The sequence below is a fragment of the Thalassophryne amazonica genome, chromosome 6, assembly GCF_902500255.1.
Source record: "Thalassophryne amazonica chromosome 6, fThaAma1.1, whole genome shotgun sequence".
Taxonomy (NCBI): Eukaryota; Metazoa; Chordata; class Actinopteri; order Batrachoidiformes; family Batrachoididae; genus Thalassophryne; species Thalassophryne amazonica.
The window spans coordinates 63,618,721-63,634,244 of record NC_047108.1 but is presented as its reverse complement, the minus strand read 5'-3'; the positions used below and the strand labels follow the sequence as shown (position 1 = coordinate 63,634,244).

The 15,524-nt window shown below is 39.5% G+C and overlaps 1 protein-coding gene across 3 annotated transcripts in view; it reads right to left on the bottom strand.

Annotated features, from left to right (window-relative positions):
* atf7a (activating transcription factor 7a) overlaps positions 1-15,524 on the bottom strand; it is a 71,559-nt gene that overhangs the window by 51,991 nt on the left and 4,044 nt on the right. For all 3 annotated transcript variants that reach the window (XM_034172317.1, XM_034172319.1, XM_034172318.1), the window contains exon 2: positions 4,955-5,026. In XM_034172317.1, coding sequence (XP_034028208.1) covers positions 4,955-5,002 — 48 coding nt within the window. In that variant the 5' untranslated portion in view covers positions 5,003-5,026. The remainder of the gene's footprint in view (positions 1-4,954; positions 5,027-15,524) is intronic.

Sequence of the window (15,524 nt, the reverse complement as noted above, 5' to 3'; positions counted from 1 at the left end):
AAAGCTGGGACAGGGGCAATAAAAGACTGGTTGATGAATGCTCAAAGCGCCTGTTTGGAACATTCCACAGGTGAACAGGTTAACTGGAAACAGGTGAGTGTCAGGATTGGGTATAAAAGGAGCATCCCCAAAAGGCTCAGCCATTCACAAGCAAAGATGAGGCTAGGATCACCACTTTGTGAACAACTGCGTGAAAAAATAGTCCAACAGTTTAAGAACAATGTTTCTCAACGTTCAATTGCAAGGAATTTAGGGATTCCATCATCTACAGTACATAATATAATCAGAAGATTCAGAGAATCTGGAAAACTTTGACATGTAAGCGGCAAGGCCAAAAACCAACACTGAATGCCTGTAACCTTCGATCCCTCAGGCGGCACTGCATTAAAAATCGACATCATTGAGTAAAGGTTCTTACTGCGTTGGTTCAGAAACACTTCAGAAAACCACTGTCAGTTAACACAGTTCGTCGCTACATCTACAAGTGCAAGTTAAAACTCTACCATGCAAAGCGAAAGCCATACATCAACAACATCCAGAAACGCTGCCGCCTTCTCTGTGTCTGAGCTCATTTGAAATGGACAGACGCAAAGTGGAAAAGTGTGCTGTGGTCTGATGAGTCCACATTTCAATCTGTTTTTGGAAATCATGGACATCATGTCCTCCGGACAAAAGAGGAAAAAGACCATCCAGATTGTTACTAGTGCAAAGTTCAAGAGCCAGCATCTGTGATTGTATGGGGATGTGTTAGTGCCCATGGCATGAGCAACTTACACATCTGTGATGGCACCATCAATGCTGAAAGGTACATCCAGGTTTTGGAGCAACACATGCTGCAATCCAAGCAACATCTTTTCAGGGACGTCCCTGCTTATTTCAGCAAGACAATGCCAAGCCACATTCTGCACGTGTTACAACAGCGTGGCTTTGTAGTAAAAGAGTGCGGGTACTAGACTGGCCTGCCTGCAGTCCAGACCTATCATGCATTTAAAATGCGTGGCGCATTATGAAGCACAAAATACGACAACGGAGACCCCAGACTGTTGAACAACTGAAGTCGTACATCAAGCAAGAATGGGAAAGAATTCTACCTACAAAGCTTCAACAATTAGTGTCCTCAGTTCCCAAATGCTTATTGAGTGTTGTCTGAAGGAAAGGTGATGTAACACAGTGGTAAACATACCACTGTCCCAGCTTTTTTGAAATGTGTTGCAGGCATCCATTTCAAAATGAGCAATTATTTGCACAAAAACAATAAAGTTTATCAGTTTGAACATTAAATATCTTGTCTTTGTGGTGAATTAAATTGAATATAGGTTAAAAAGGATTTTCAAATCATTGTATTGTTTTTAACTTACATTTTACACAACGTCCCAACTTCATTGGAATTGGGGTTGTAACCGACAAACAGACATATGTACATACATCTTCAACCGTACATACATCTTCAACTGCAACTGGGATCAGGTCGCAGTGACCTGACAAACATGATGAATAAAACCCCCCCCCAATAAAATTCCAATTATCTCCCCTTGAATATACTGGACTAGAATGATTTTCCTTCACATACATCTTCATGTAGTGTGTGGTTTCATTAAAATCCACTGACCAGTTTAGGATTAGCTGTGTTTACAAGGTCATTAACATGAATGAATTTTGCTTTGGTGGAAGCCGTCGTAACCACCATCAATTAAGGCATAGTTGCAACTGGTGACTCCAAAGTGACTGTACGTGTGAGTGTGAATTTGTTCATCTGTTTACATTTCTCAGCTCTGTGATAGACTGGTGCCCTGTACCTTAATAGGAATAAGTGGATTTAGAAAACAAATGGATGGATGAATATCATGTGATGTATTCATGAGTCTAATCATCTTCCCTTAAAGATGTTGCACATTTCACCTGTCTGCATTAAAAAGAGGGATTACTTTTGAGAGGTGGATCAGCCTGCCTCGGTAGTCACCAGCCAGGACCCAGGGCAGTACTGTGGTGTGGTCGATGTGGCACCAACACATAATGCTCCCAGAACTGACCTGGCCTTATAACATTCACAGACAGACAGATAGACAGGGTGATTCCTGCATTTCACCCAAATTTTTGGAATTTTGGGGGGTATAATATGGAGGGTATAATGAAGTGGGCAACACAATTATGCTGTACATTAGCAATTGCATTATGACAACTGCACATGTATTTATCGCGATGACAATGCTGAAAAAATATATCGTGCAACTCCTACATCACATAAAATAATTTCATTTTCAATGTGCTCTAAATGATTTTGTCTGTTCCCAGGCATATACATTAATTATTTTCAGGGACTGTTGTATAGGACAAGTGGAATGAGAGACCCACTTGTCCTATTGCTATCCCGACTTGTCCCATGTTGGCGTGTTTGACAACAATCGTTTAAGAAACAACATTGTTATTTCTTGCGTAACTTTCATGAATATGAAATATTCGCAGTAACCTCCATCTTCCGGGGGATGCTACCAAATGCACACTCCATCAGTGGTTCTGTATTTATATATCAGGGATGTAATTAACCCCTTAACGCCCATCGTCGCATATATGCTACAATCTCTGACTCAAATATGCAACTTACCAAATTGACCTGTATGCCCGTTGTCGCAAATTTGCAACATACCACCATTATTATTATAACATAAAGTCATTACCAGAACACCCAATATTACTATCTAGTTTTTGTGCAAAAGTGAAATTAATAATCTCAACATTATTTACCATCTACTTAAAGGCAAAACACACACAAAACATTTTTTTATATACAGCTATATAAATTCGGGCGTTAAGGGGTTAAGTAACAGAAAAATCAGAGGAAAAGTAAACCCTCAGGACGGGAAGCTGAAGGGTTTTCAATGCTCTGAAATGCATTTTCCAGCATTTTAGAACAATAAATTTAAGAACTTTCATGAGAAATTCATGAGAAAATTTTCGAACAGTTATTGAAATATAGCAGTCTGAGTATTTATTAGCAATGTTACACATGTTGTGACAATCCAGTAAATAATATATATTTGTCCCTAACGGAAGGTCTATTATGTTCACAGCAGTACAACTATCCAAGCTGTACTTAACGTGCCTTAATATTTAATTGCATTAATAGATTATCATAAAATTATTATAAAAAGGTTGACTTAGCAATTAAAAGGATAATAGCAAGTTATGTTTCTACAGTAATGTTCAGTATTTGAATATAGATAGTCATTAGCCTACATCCATCTTAGAATTACAAACTATAAAATAATATAAGTACGTTTGTTAATCTGAGATATTGTCCCAATAATAAACATGCCCATTAACAATAACTTAAAGAAAATAAGGAACTTTGTCTGTGGTCCTGAATGAGAATAAGGTGTCCAACGCTTTTCAGAATATTTTAAAATACTTAACTGTTGGATTGAATTGCAACATGAACAGTATCAGTTAATAAAAAAAACAGCCTTTGTCAAAACCCTGAAAAGTACAAAAGAGAGAAAAGGCACAAAACTTATGAATTTATAACTTTTTTTTTTCTTTTTTTTTACAAGAAATTAAGATGTCCACATTATCTGGTGAGAAGGTCTCAACAATAATTTTATTTCAAAACCCTTTCTGGATAAATACATTCATCCTACCCCCTGATCAGAATTCATTCAGGTCAGCAGACCTGATCAGCACATGCTCGGAAATAGTCGGAACAGCTATGTAGTTGAGTAGTGAGTCCTGCTTGCTCTTTAGAAATGTAGGGAAGGGGCAATGGTTTCACTGGGTGAGGATCACATGCCCTAAATGTGCACACGTGGCCAGAGTACAAACAGGACAGAAAAGCTCAGAGCTCAGAATGTAAGGGAGTGTTACTTCATCCTTAGCATACACTGAAAAAAAGAGAATGTTTGAACCAACTTAAAAAAGTGTTACAATGTGTAAAAACCTGAATGAATTAAGTTGTCTGAACTTAAATCAACTTACAAACTTAAGTTGGTTCAAACATTCTCTTTTTTCAGTGTAGAATGCCATGAAGCAACTGAATCTTTACAGAGAAAATAGTTGTAACTCACATGTGAGTTCATAATGTTTTTGGGTTGTTTTTTTTTTTGGGTAAAAGAAAATATCCTTTAGCATCTATACTCCAATTTTCTGAGGAATAAAGCAAAGAAATGCTCATTTCTTCATGCAGGTTTAAGCACTTCATATGGATGCTGCTAAAACAGCAAACCTGTGTACAGCAGATCACTTCTGACCAGAGGATGGAAGTGGATTCATGAATCATAAATGTTTTCAAACCACATAATCACTTTGTTCCTCTGAAAACCGGGAGATTCTCTCATTCAGGATATCAAACCTGACTGAAGACAGAGACAGACAGGCATTGTAACTGAGCACTAAATCAGACATTACATTTGTTGTGCTGAATAATCCTTGGACACATTTATTTAAATTTACCCTCAGTCCAGGCCTCATCAATAAAGCACCACCTTAGTGGCATGCAAGTGCACGACGGGCACTAAGCTGAGTCACTCCTGTTGCTCACAGCTATGTCTGCAAGTGGTAGAAGTCAGCAGTGACAGGTTGAAACAATACTTCTGCTCTGATTACTCACTGGAGCTTCCAGTGAGTCACAGCTAAAGACAGCAAAGTCTCAGAAGGCAGCGTGTTAGCTGGAATGTTAGCAGTGCAATGATCATTAATTGCTTTGGATAAATCACAGCCACTGAGCACATGCCAGCGATGACAAGCATGTCTGCAGCAGTTTTTGTATTGTTTATTTTATTTAATATCATTTGGGAAGAAAATACTAAATCTATTCCAGTCATGTCCTGTAGACTACTTTCATAAAAAAGAAAAATACTCTCACAAACACACACGCACAAGCACACACACACACACATACACACAGACGATAGCCAGGAGTGATTTTAAAAATCAAATAAATAAATTCAATAAATACATTTACCTGTCCACAGCCAGGAGCACTGCACACAAAAGGTCGGTCGTCCCCCATTCTTGCAAAGAGCTTGCAATGTAACTGTGGGAGAGGAGAAGAAGAGAACATCGCTGTGGTTTTTCTGATTTGGGAAGTATAAAAAAGCCTGAAAACAATAAATCTGGGATGCTGCGGCTTGTAGTCTTCAGTCCAAGCAGGAAGCTGAATGCTATTTAAAAATAACCCTGGCAAGGAGGAAAACACGCACAGAGGCAGAACAACCAAGTTTCCCTGGTGATACTTCCTTCACACGGGGGGCTTCTGGTTGGCCAATGAGGAGACGTGCACCTTCAATGACTGCTACCATGCACACAAAGACATCTCCCACTAGCTCCTTCTCCTTCACTTCTAATCCCTCCTTCTCTTGTTACCACTCCCCTTCTTCACCTCTTCAGCAACTCCTAACCTTTTCCTTAAAGAGCCCCTCCTTCAGTCCCTGTCTGGCTTTAATTCATCTCTCTCCCTGAGCTCTCTGTCCAGCGACCTCATAAATCCATAAACTCTTCAAAGATGTCTCCTGACATGACAGGCAAATGAATGTCACTGCCAAAATGCTGCTGAGGTAGATGAGTACAATGCATTCAGAAAGCTATTATGAAGTGAATGAAATCAAACACACTTTAATATTTTAACTAAGACCTTTGAGCTAAAATCTCTATATTTGCCAGGTGACAGCTGAGATAAATAAAAACTAGCATGTTGCCCATGGGGATCCACGGACTCTAGATTGGGTAGTGTTTATAAAAGAGGTAGCTGACATTTTTCAATAATAAATTAAGCAAAGCTTTTATAATGAGTTGGGTATAATGGCAGGTGAGTACAGAATGTTTTTAGAACCTTAGACCTCAACAATTTTTAGAAAAGGAACTTTTATTTCCTATTAATGATGTAATTTTTAATGTTAATTTACTGTCTTAAAGTATTTATAAATCTGTTAGGTTGTTGTTATCATATACACACTATTGTTATTATTATCATTATTATTATTATTTCTATTTTGCCATTTGATTTTTAAATGGACCACAATGGAAGGAAGTGTTTTCACTTTCTTGTGTCATCCATGTATTTTTAAAGTATTTACAATTATATGCTGTACTTACATTGAACTTGCTAAATAAAATTACGCACTCACGCTTTTAATATTAAGATGATTTACCGCCCCCTGTTGGAACAGTGTGAGTCCAGAATGTAGTTAGCAATGTCCATTGTTGAGTGTTGTTAGCTAATAACCGTAGCTTCTCCAAAAATATTAGTCCTATCAACGTTCCGTTTTGGCAGCATTCATCCTTGGCCCAAGACACATCAGCATACCAAACGGCAAATGTCAGCTCTCCCCAGTTTCTTTGTGATCGAAGTCACACAAATGCATGCACTGAGAACTTTTTGTCTTTTCTGCATTCTGCCGCAAGCAGGTGCTTCTAATTTTAGGCACAAACAGAGACAGTGCCGGAAGACATCAAACTCACTACACTTTTCAGTCATGGTACCAGCAACACGAGACTTAACTCGCTCATGGTAATGGTGACATGAGACTTACAGTTGTGCTCAAATGTTTACATACCCTTGGCAGAGTTTTGGATTTTTTAGCCATTCCTAATTACAGTTTGAACACTGCTGATTGGCATTCTTAGTACCTTGGATAGCTTTTTATATCACATTCCTGTTCTATACAGTTCAATTACCGTTTATTTGACAATTCTTTTGCTTTCCATATGACTCAGAAACGTCAGTGCAGCACTGGATGAAAGATGCAAGAGTCTGTCAGGAGCCCAGATACTCACTGACCTTTTACACACACACACACACACAGATTGCAAGCAAACACATCACACGTGAGAATGGTTACATTTTGTAGCCATTCGTAGCCATTTGTGTCAACCTGTGTGTATGTTATCAGGCCAAAATCACCAGAGTATGTAAACTTGTGATCAGGGTCATTTGGTTAGTTTCTGTTGTCATTATGATTTAAAAAGAGTAAACACAGTTATTTGACAATAAATGGCTTCACACAACCACAAACCATGAGTGAAAAATCATTCATATTCTCTGAAAAATGGCCAAAAAATCAAAACTTCTGCCAGGGCATGTAAACTTTTGAGCACAAATGTAACTAAACTGACTAAACCAACTGAACTTCAAAAACATAATAACACTAACAACACTATGAATCCAACATGAACCACAATAACAACATTTAAAACACCAAAACACCGAACTCCCACGGTGCATTGCAGCACAACATCCATTGTTTACTGATTAGCTAAAATTGCTAAGTTCTCTAAAAAGATCTGTCATATCAACTTTCATTTTTCGCAGTGTTTATCCTTGACCCAAAATACTTAATACCAGATGGCAAATGTCAGCTCTCGCCGGTTTTGGTGTCATCGAAGCCATAAACACACATGCACACAGAAGCCACTTGGCTATTATAATATAGATGAACTGAATATAATACTGCATCATACTAACACTGCCATAAAAAAGTCACACAAAAATAAACCTGTTTTTCAATAAGGGGGCGTCAGGGTTACAGTAACACAGCATAGATTGCATATTTGTTGCTATGGTCACTCGACTAGTACACTTCATTCGTATGACATATGAAAGCTGAAGACATTTTCTACAAGGCCTGAAACAAAATGCTTCTTTAATCTCAATAAGGATACAATTTCTTAAGTTGTTTGATTTGCTTATACATAAATATTATGTGAAAAGCTATTATAAGTGTTATTTCTGTGCAAAAAAAATTAAAAAATACTGGGACATCTGGGAAGATAACATGTAGGTATGATGGACTAACAGAGACGTTAATATTTAAGGACACTTGACTGTTACACACAACTGTTTCATTGGCAACACACCAGCAATGAAACAACCATCAATTCTGATATCTATCTATCTGTCTCTGTCTCTCTCTCTCTATATATATATATATATACACACACACAAAAAAATGCAATATACAAGCATAACATACCATCTACAATAAATGCACGAACAGGGATGGCGTCAGGACCGAATGATTCAAAACCAGCCCTATAAAATTCATGCGATGGTCAACATTCTTCACTTTTATGGTTGAACACACTAAATATTTCCACATCATCACGACTTGTTTATAATACTTTCTGCCCTCTTGTTCATTAAAAACAATCTACTGAGGTGCTAATCCAGTTTAACATAAACACATGTCCCACAAAGTATAATTCTATGTCATTATCATAGTATTACTGAGTTACTAACCACATTAACCGCCACTGAACCTATGACATGAGTTGAGCTGAGCATGTAGTCTAAAATTATTGAGTGGGACAGATTATTCATTATCTTGGCGAGGCATAAATGTCTGAAAGTTCTCCCAATGTTGAAGTCAGTAGATTTTCCTCCTTCTTCTCTCCATCTCTCCCTCTGCCTGTTGAGGACAGCTGCTCCTGAGCCAACAGATGATTACTGAAACGTTTTCCTGCAATGAGACGCTGAGTTTGAACAGGGTCTAACCATTGTGTTTCTTTTTTATGAGTAAAGGAGCCTGCACCCGTTCTTTTTTGTGCAGATCAAAGAGCTGAAGAAGCAGAGCGGCCTGATTTTGTGCAGACCTCCCATGTGTCTGCAAGCGAGATAATGCATTTAGCTCGTTATACCAAAGGTGTGGACTGTGTGGAGAAATGGACACATCTGGCATGAGGAGTAGGAACACATTTCAGAGTTTACATCTTACTAAAGACTTGCTAGACATTAAGTTGACTGGCTGGCACCAACATGGCATGTGGGATTTGATTCTGTGGGACGTCCACTATAAATTCCAGATGACAGCCAGCCAATATCGTGGACTTATGAAACATACTGTGTGTGTGAAAATCTTTTGTTTGCCGCATACTGCTTGGTTGTGTGGCATAACAATTCATCTTAAAGAACTCTACCACCATGTGCAATCCTCTGTTGGACGTAATTATCTACATAAACACATCCCTTTAAGTGCAATTTGTCAAAGGTGTCACAGAAAACAATCTACTCTGATTAATTATCAAGCTGACCAATTTTTATCTATATATTAAAAGCCAAATAGCTTCTGTGTAGGTGTATGCGTGCATGTGTATGGCTTCAATCGCGGAGAAACTAGGGAGACATGGCATTTGCTGTTTTGTATACTTATTTATTTTAAGTCAAAGATGAATGCTGTGAAAACGGAAAGTTGATAGGACAAATATTTTTGGAGAAATTCGGGACATTAGGTAACAACAGTGAACAATGGATGTTGATAATTAAATTTTGGACTCACGCCATTCCAGCGGGGGGCAGTAAATCATCATCTATATATTAAAAGCCAAGTGGCCTCTGTGCATGTGTATGCGTGCATGAGTGTGTATAACTTTGTTCACGGACAAACTGAGGACAGCTGACATTTGCCGTTTGGTATGTTTATGTATTTTGGGTCAAGGATGAACACCGCCAAAACAGAACATTGATAGGACAAATATTTTTGGAGAAACTACGGATATTAGCTAACAACAGTGAACAATGGACGTTGATAATTACATTCTCGACTCACACCAATCCAAATCATTATGGAAAATTTGCATACATTTTTACCACCTTAAAAAAAATGTCAGCTACCTTTTTTATAAACACTACCCAATCTAGAGCCCATGGATCCCCAAGGACAACATGCTAGTTATACATATATGGGTACTTTCGCATTAAAGGGTACACAGTGAAAATGGTATTAATAGTGAAATTATGACTAGATTCTTTAGTTTATTTCATGGTGAATAATCATGCAAATAATTTTAGCACTACTACTATGATTTGTTAAAAAGTTATAGCTGGAAATGCCTGTTTTTTTGGGTGTTGTGTGTAAAAGTAAGTGTATATTTCACTGTTATTAAATTATGGACTATATTATATAAAAATCTCCCTCTTGTGCTCCTTCTTTCAGATGGCGGCAATGGCTGGGATTGCCACATCAATTACAACTGCGGTTTTATGTTCCTTGTCAATCACCAATATGTCTGGTTGGTTGGTCAGGAGCTGCTTGCCTGTTTCGAATTCGAAGTCCCACAGGACCTTAGCCCTGTCGTACACAACCACCTTTGGTGGCATCTCCCATTGGGACTTGGGAACTTCTAATCCACAGATCTTCCTGTACACAATTCCGACACTTAGTTGTGCCTCTCAGTGTACGCTGTGCCAGTTTGCATCCTGCTACTATGTGCTGTACTGTGTCTGGGGCATATTTACACAGCCTTCAACTAGGGTCCTGTCGGCTGTGGTAGACTCCTTCCTCTATGGATCTGGTGCTTGTTCTTGTGCTGCCATGAACAGAGCCTCTGTGATGTCCTTTAGGCCGGCCTTTTATAGCCAATATTAGGTCTTCTTGATGCCAGCCACTTCCTCTGTCTGTCGATGGTACATCCCATGGAGGAGTTTGGTCTTCCATGGTATCTCTTCCTCTTGTTCTTTATCACTGTATGTCTTCCTCTGCCTGAGGTATTCTTGTAGTAGCTGATCTTGGGGCACCAGCTTTCTGATGTGTTCATGGATGCTCCTCGTCTCATCCTGGATTGTGGCTCTGACACTCACTAATCCTCACCCTCCCTCCTTGTGTTGTTCATAGAGCCCCAGGATACTTGAGTTTGGGTGGAAACCAGTGTGCATTGTGAGGGGTTTTCATGGCTTGACATCAGTGGCATCTATCTCCTCATGTGGCCAACTTATTATCCCAGCTGGGTATCTGATGACTGGTAGGGTGTATGTATTGATGGCTCGGATCTTATTCCTACCATTGAGCTGGCTTCTCAGCACCTGTCTTACCTTCTGGAGCTATTTGGCTGTGGTTAATCTTCTGGAATCTCCATTGGCTTATGAGATTCCCAAGTACTTATACTTGTAGCTGTCCTGTATTTCCCTTATCCTGCCTTCTGGCAACTCCACCCCCTCAGTCCGGATATATGCAAAGGCTAAAGTTAAGTGATGTGCTTATGATTTATGTAATCCTATCACACTCCCGCAAAGCTTTAACATAGGTGGTTAAAAATAAATAAATAAAAAATACACATGTATACTTCATACAACCCCAATTCCAATGAAGTTGGGACATTGTGTAAAATGTAAATAAAAACAGAATACAAAGATTTGCAAATCTTCTTCAACCTATATTCATTTGAATACACCAAAAAGACAAGATATTTAATGTTCAAACTGATAAACTTTATTGTTTTTGTGCAAATATTTGCTCATTTTGAAATGGATGCCTGCAACACATTTCAAAAAAGCTAAGACAGTGTTATGTTTACCACTGTGTTACATCACCTTTCCTTCTAACAACACTCAATAAGTGTTTGGGAACTGAGGAAACTAATTGTTGAAGCTTTGTAAGTGGAATTCTTTCTCATTCTTGCTTGATGTACGACTTCAGTTGTTCAATAGTCGGGGCTCTCTATTGTTGTATTTTGCGCTTCATAATGCGCTACATTTTCAATGGGCGACAGGTCTGGACTGCAGGCAGGCCAGTTTAGTACCTGCACTCTTTTATTAGGAAGCCACGCTGTTGTAACACGTGGAGAATGTGGCTTGGCATTGTCTTGCTGAAATAAGCAGGGACGTCCCTGAAAAAGACGTTGCTTGGATGGCAGCATGTGTTGCTCCAAAACCTGGATGTACCTTTCAGCATTGATGGTGCCATCACAGATGTGTAAGCTGCCCATGCCATGGGCACAAACACACCCCCATACCATCACAGATGCTGGCTTTTGAACTTTGCACTGGTAACAATCTGGATGGTCGTTTTCCTCTTTTGTCTGGAGGACACAACATCCATGATTTCCAAAAACAATTTAAAATGTGGACTCATCAGACCACAGCACACTTTTCCACTTTGCGTCTGTCCATTTCAAATGAGCTCGGGATCATACCGAAAGACTATGATCACTCAGTTTCAGCATCACTAACCTCCACACCACCAACTGCACAGGTGCCAACAATATACACACTAAATTTTGCTGAGCAAAATGTACTCTGCTGGGATAACATATGATTCCATTCTAAATAGAGTAAAAAACACTCTACTGTAGAGTGAAATCAGCTCTACTGGTGTCGCCGACCGAATCCCCCCCCCGTCCACACTTTAAGAATCTCAAAGTTTTATGTTTTTTAATGACACTTTGCTTTTAGCAGCGCAAATGTTTGGTGTGAAACTGGAGTTATCGGGCAGCACAGTCTCGTTTGAGGGTGGGTGCTAAGGGGTTGAAATATGACGCAATAATCCTACATCCAGGGACAGCCCTCTCTGAGGTTTTGGGCAAATTAGATGGCAAACAATGTGAAAATGCAAAGAAAAAGTGACGATGTTTTGGAAACTGGATATGTGCTGCAGTTTGTTTATGACTCGGCGCGCAAACATTTTGAGGCGGTTGTACAGGCGACAGAACACAGCTACTCTGGCTAACTGTGTAGGCTATCACTTAGCGACACGACCTCTCCCATTTGCCTCGTCTTCCCTTCTCCACTGGTAAATGAAAAAAAATTACACTTTTCGCGACTGCTTTGGTGATTGCAGCCGAAAAGAAAACAGTACACCATTTATCCGTGTGAAGTTATGCTGTTTTAGTATTGTGCAACAGGAGGCTGTCCCCAGAAGTGGTAAAATCCAAACGAGACTGTGCTGCCCTATTGAGAAGAAGTTTAAACAGTATTAATGAATTGCACGAATGGTGAGAGAGCATTTCACGGGGAAAACAACAGCTGTAATGCATAAATATATTTGGAGGTGGTAGGTAATGTCCGACTTTTGTTATGTTGACAGGAGACAAAATCTGCGGAGTCAATGTCAGATGCCTGATGCCTTCTACTGAAACCTCTGGATGCTAACTTTAACAGAAGTGAACAGGAGGAGTAAGCTGGAGTTGTTAACCCTCTGGGGTCCGAGGGCATTTTTTGGACAGTTCACTCACATAAATGTTTTATTATTGCTGTTAACAGCTCTCCCTGCATCCCACAATCAAGTTTTATATCTCTTTTTTTCAGGACAACCTGTACTTTCAGAATATATATGTTTTTGTTGTGTTTTATAAGTGTAATAAATGGTAAATGGACTGCATTTACATAGCGCTTTTCCATCTGCATCAGACGCTCAAAGCGCTTTACAATTATGCCTCACATTCACCCTGATGTCAGGGTGCTGCCATACACGGCGCTCACTACACACCGGGAGCAATAGGGGATTAAAGGCCTTGCCCAAGGGCCCTTAGTGATTTTCCAGTCAGGCAGGAATTTGAACTCATGATCTTCTGGACTCAAGCCCAACACCTTAACCACTAGACCATCACCTCCTAGGCAAGGGAAAAATAAAGCGAAAAATAATTTTCCACACACATTTATTCAAAACACACAGCAAACTATAATAAACAACTGTTTTGACACTTTATAAAGGTAATTTGAGGTCTTGTGTGAAAGTCTGTACAACAAAAAGGTTCAAACAATAAACACAAATGCACATTTTGAACAATATATACAAAATGGTCTGTGTTTTGTTGTCCATTGATATGGTAAACAGTGCTTTACGCAGAGAAAGCAACAGAGTTATCCAGTAACATTCACATGCAAACTAGTGGAGCATTCCTGATAGTTACACACTCTTTGTTTGAGCATGTGAGATTGTCATCAGAGGCTCTCCGTCTGCTCCTGCTTTCACTGATCGCTGTGTGTAATGGCGCAGGGCGCACTGAGTATGTACTAATAATATGTACTCATTGGAGCACCCAGGGGGCTATTCAAATGGGCCAACTAGTAACATATCACTCCTGAAAACGATCTTTGGCTTTTCACGTGAGGTAAATCTGCCCTACGATTGGATTTTGGAAAACCAGGTGATGGTGAACCAATTCCGATTGGACACTCACATTGCGCACATCATCACACAGCTTCTATGAGGAGTACAAAGATGGCCGATGGCTGGCTCGAAAGTCCGCGGAGTTAACTTTTCAGCAAAAAAAAAAAAAAAAAGTAAGTTTCTATCTTATATCATTCAAAAGTTATTTATAATTTAGTAAAGCTTGGTCTTAGCCGTCGTATACGATGGCGTCAGCCCCAGAGGGTTAATGCTGCCTCGGTTGTCTGTTGACCACAAGTAAAATTAAAGAAGACGACGAATTAGAAGATGACGATGATGATGATGATGACTGGCACACTGTCAAATCACTGTAAAAAAAACAGTTACTTCATACAAGATTGTTTGTGTGACAAACTACCAAAATCAAAGTACTGTGGATGTGGTAACATCCAAATAAAAGGCTATTTTGGGGGGTTTTGCTGGTGTTAATAACAAAACATTTCTGGCCTAGTGAGGACTCTTGTCTCACCAGAAATATAATACTGTATGGGAAACACTGCAAACAGATATAAAATCCCACTTTTTGCTGCTTTCCACTGTGACACAGAAGCACTCAAAGCACCCTAATTCCTCTTTCTTTCAATGAGATGTCACCAAAGTCCCACTATTAACTTGGATTTCTCCAACTCAGCAGGTGTAAGGGAACGAGTCCTGGCTATAATCAGCCACAGCCATCCAGTGTTTGATGCAGCCTGCTAGGAAACTGACTAAACAAACTGTATTAATAGCTTGTGTTGCAGCCATGACTGTGGAATCTGAAGCTTGAACTGCCAGAGGATAGGGGAGACCCCACAAAAAAAAAAAAAAAAAAAACAGCTAGAGTGAGAGAATCAAATGGTTATACAGAGAAACAAAAGACTGATGGAAGGAAGAAGTGTAGGAAGGTAGGCCGGGATATCTGAATAACGAAGGAAGGAAGGAAGGAAGGAAGGAAGGAAGGAAGGAAGGAAGGAAGGAAGGAAGGAAGGAAGGAAGGAAGGAAGGAAGGAAGGAAGGAAGGAAGGAAGGAAGGAAGGAAGGAAGAGTTGGGGTGAAACATAACAGGTATTTTATGGGAAACAGGTGAGGCCTTGGGAGATGAGGACTGTGTGCTTTGGATTCAGGAGAACTAGGTTGTAGATGGGTGTGTATTTATGCAAGCAAAGTGACCCCGAGATTTGATAAATGGAACAAATGAAATCCTATATCCACGTCTGCATAACTAATGCAGTCTCAGAGCAGCAGTATATCCATGTCGAGCTAGCAAACAATGCAGGACAGGATGTATCCAGTGCCGCCTTCTAAAATTAAACCAGAAACACTCTGCCAATTTGATTCCTGTTCAGCAATTCTTACTCGCAATGACTGAGAGGTCTGAAGAGTATAATGATTATTTTGAAAGAAAATTATTACTTTAGTGATGCTGTGCTTCTCAGCAAGCTAGAATACGCATGCTATAGTGACCATTTTGACCATAAAAAACTAGAGAAGACTAGAGCGTGCGCATAAGCCGTGTAAGAGCTAATCAATGTAGCACCAAAAGCTGCAGATTTCCAACGTGACACACAGAGTAAAATAAACTTTTTTAAGAGAAAGAGGGTCCACGCTGATCATCTGAAACAGATTTACTGCGCATTCAAAATGAATCAATGTGTTTGTCCATTCTTAAAAACA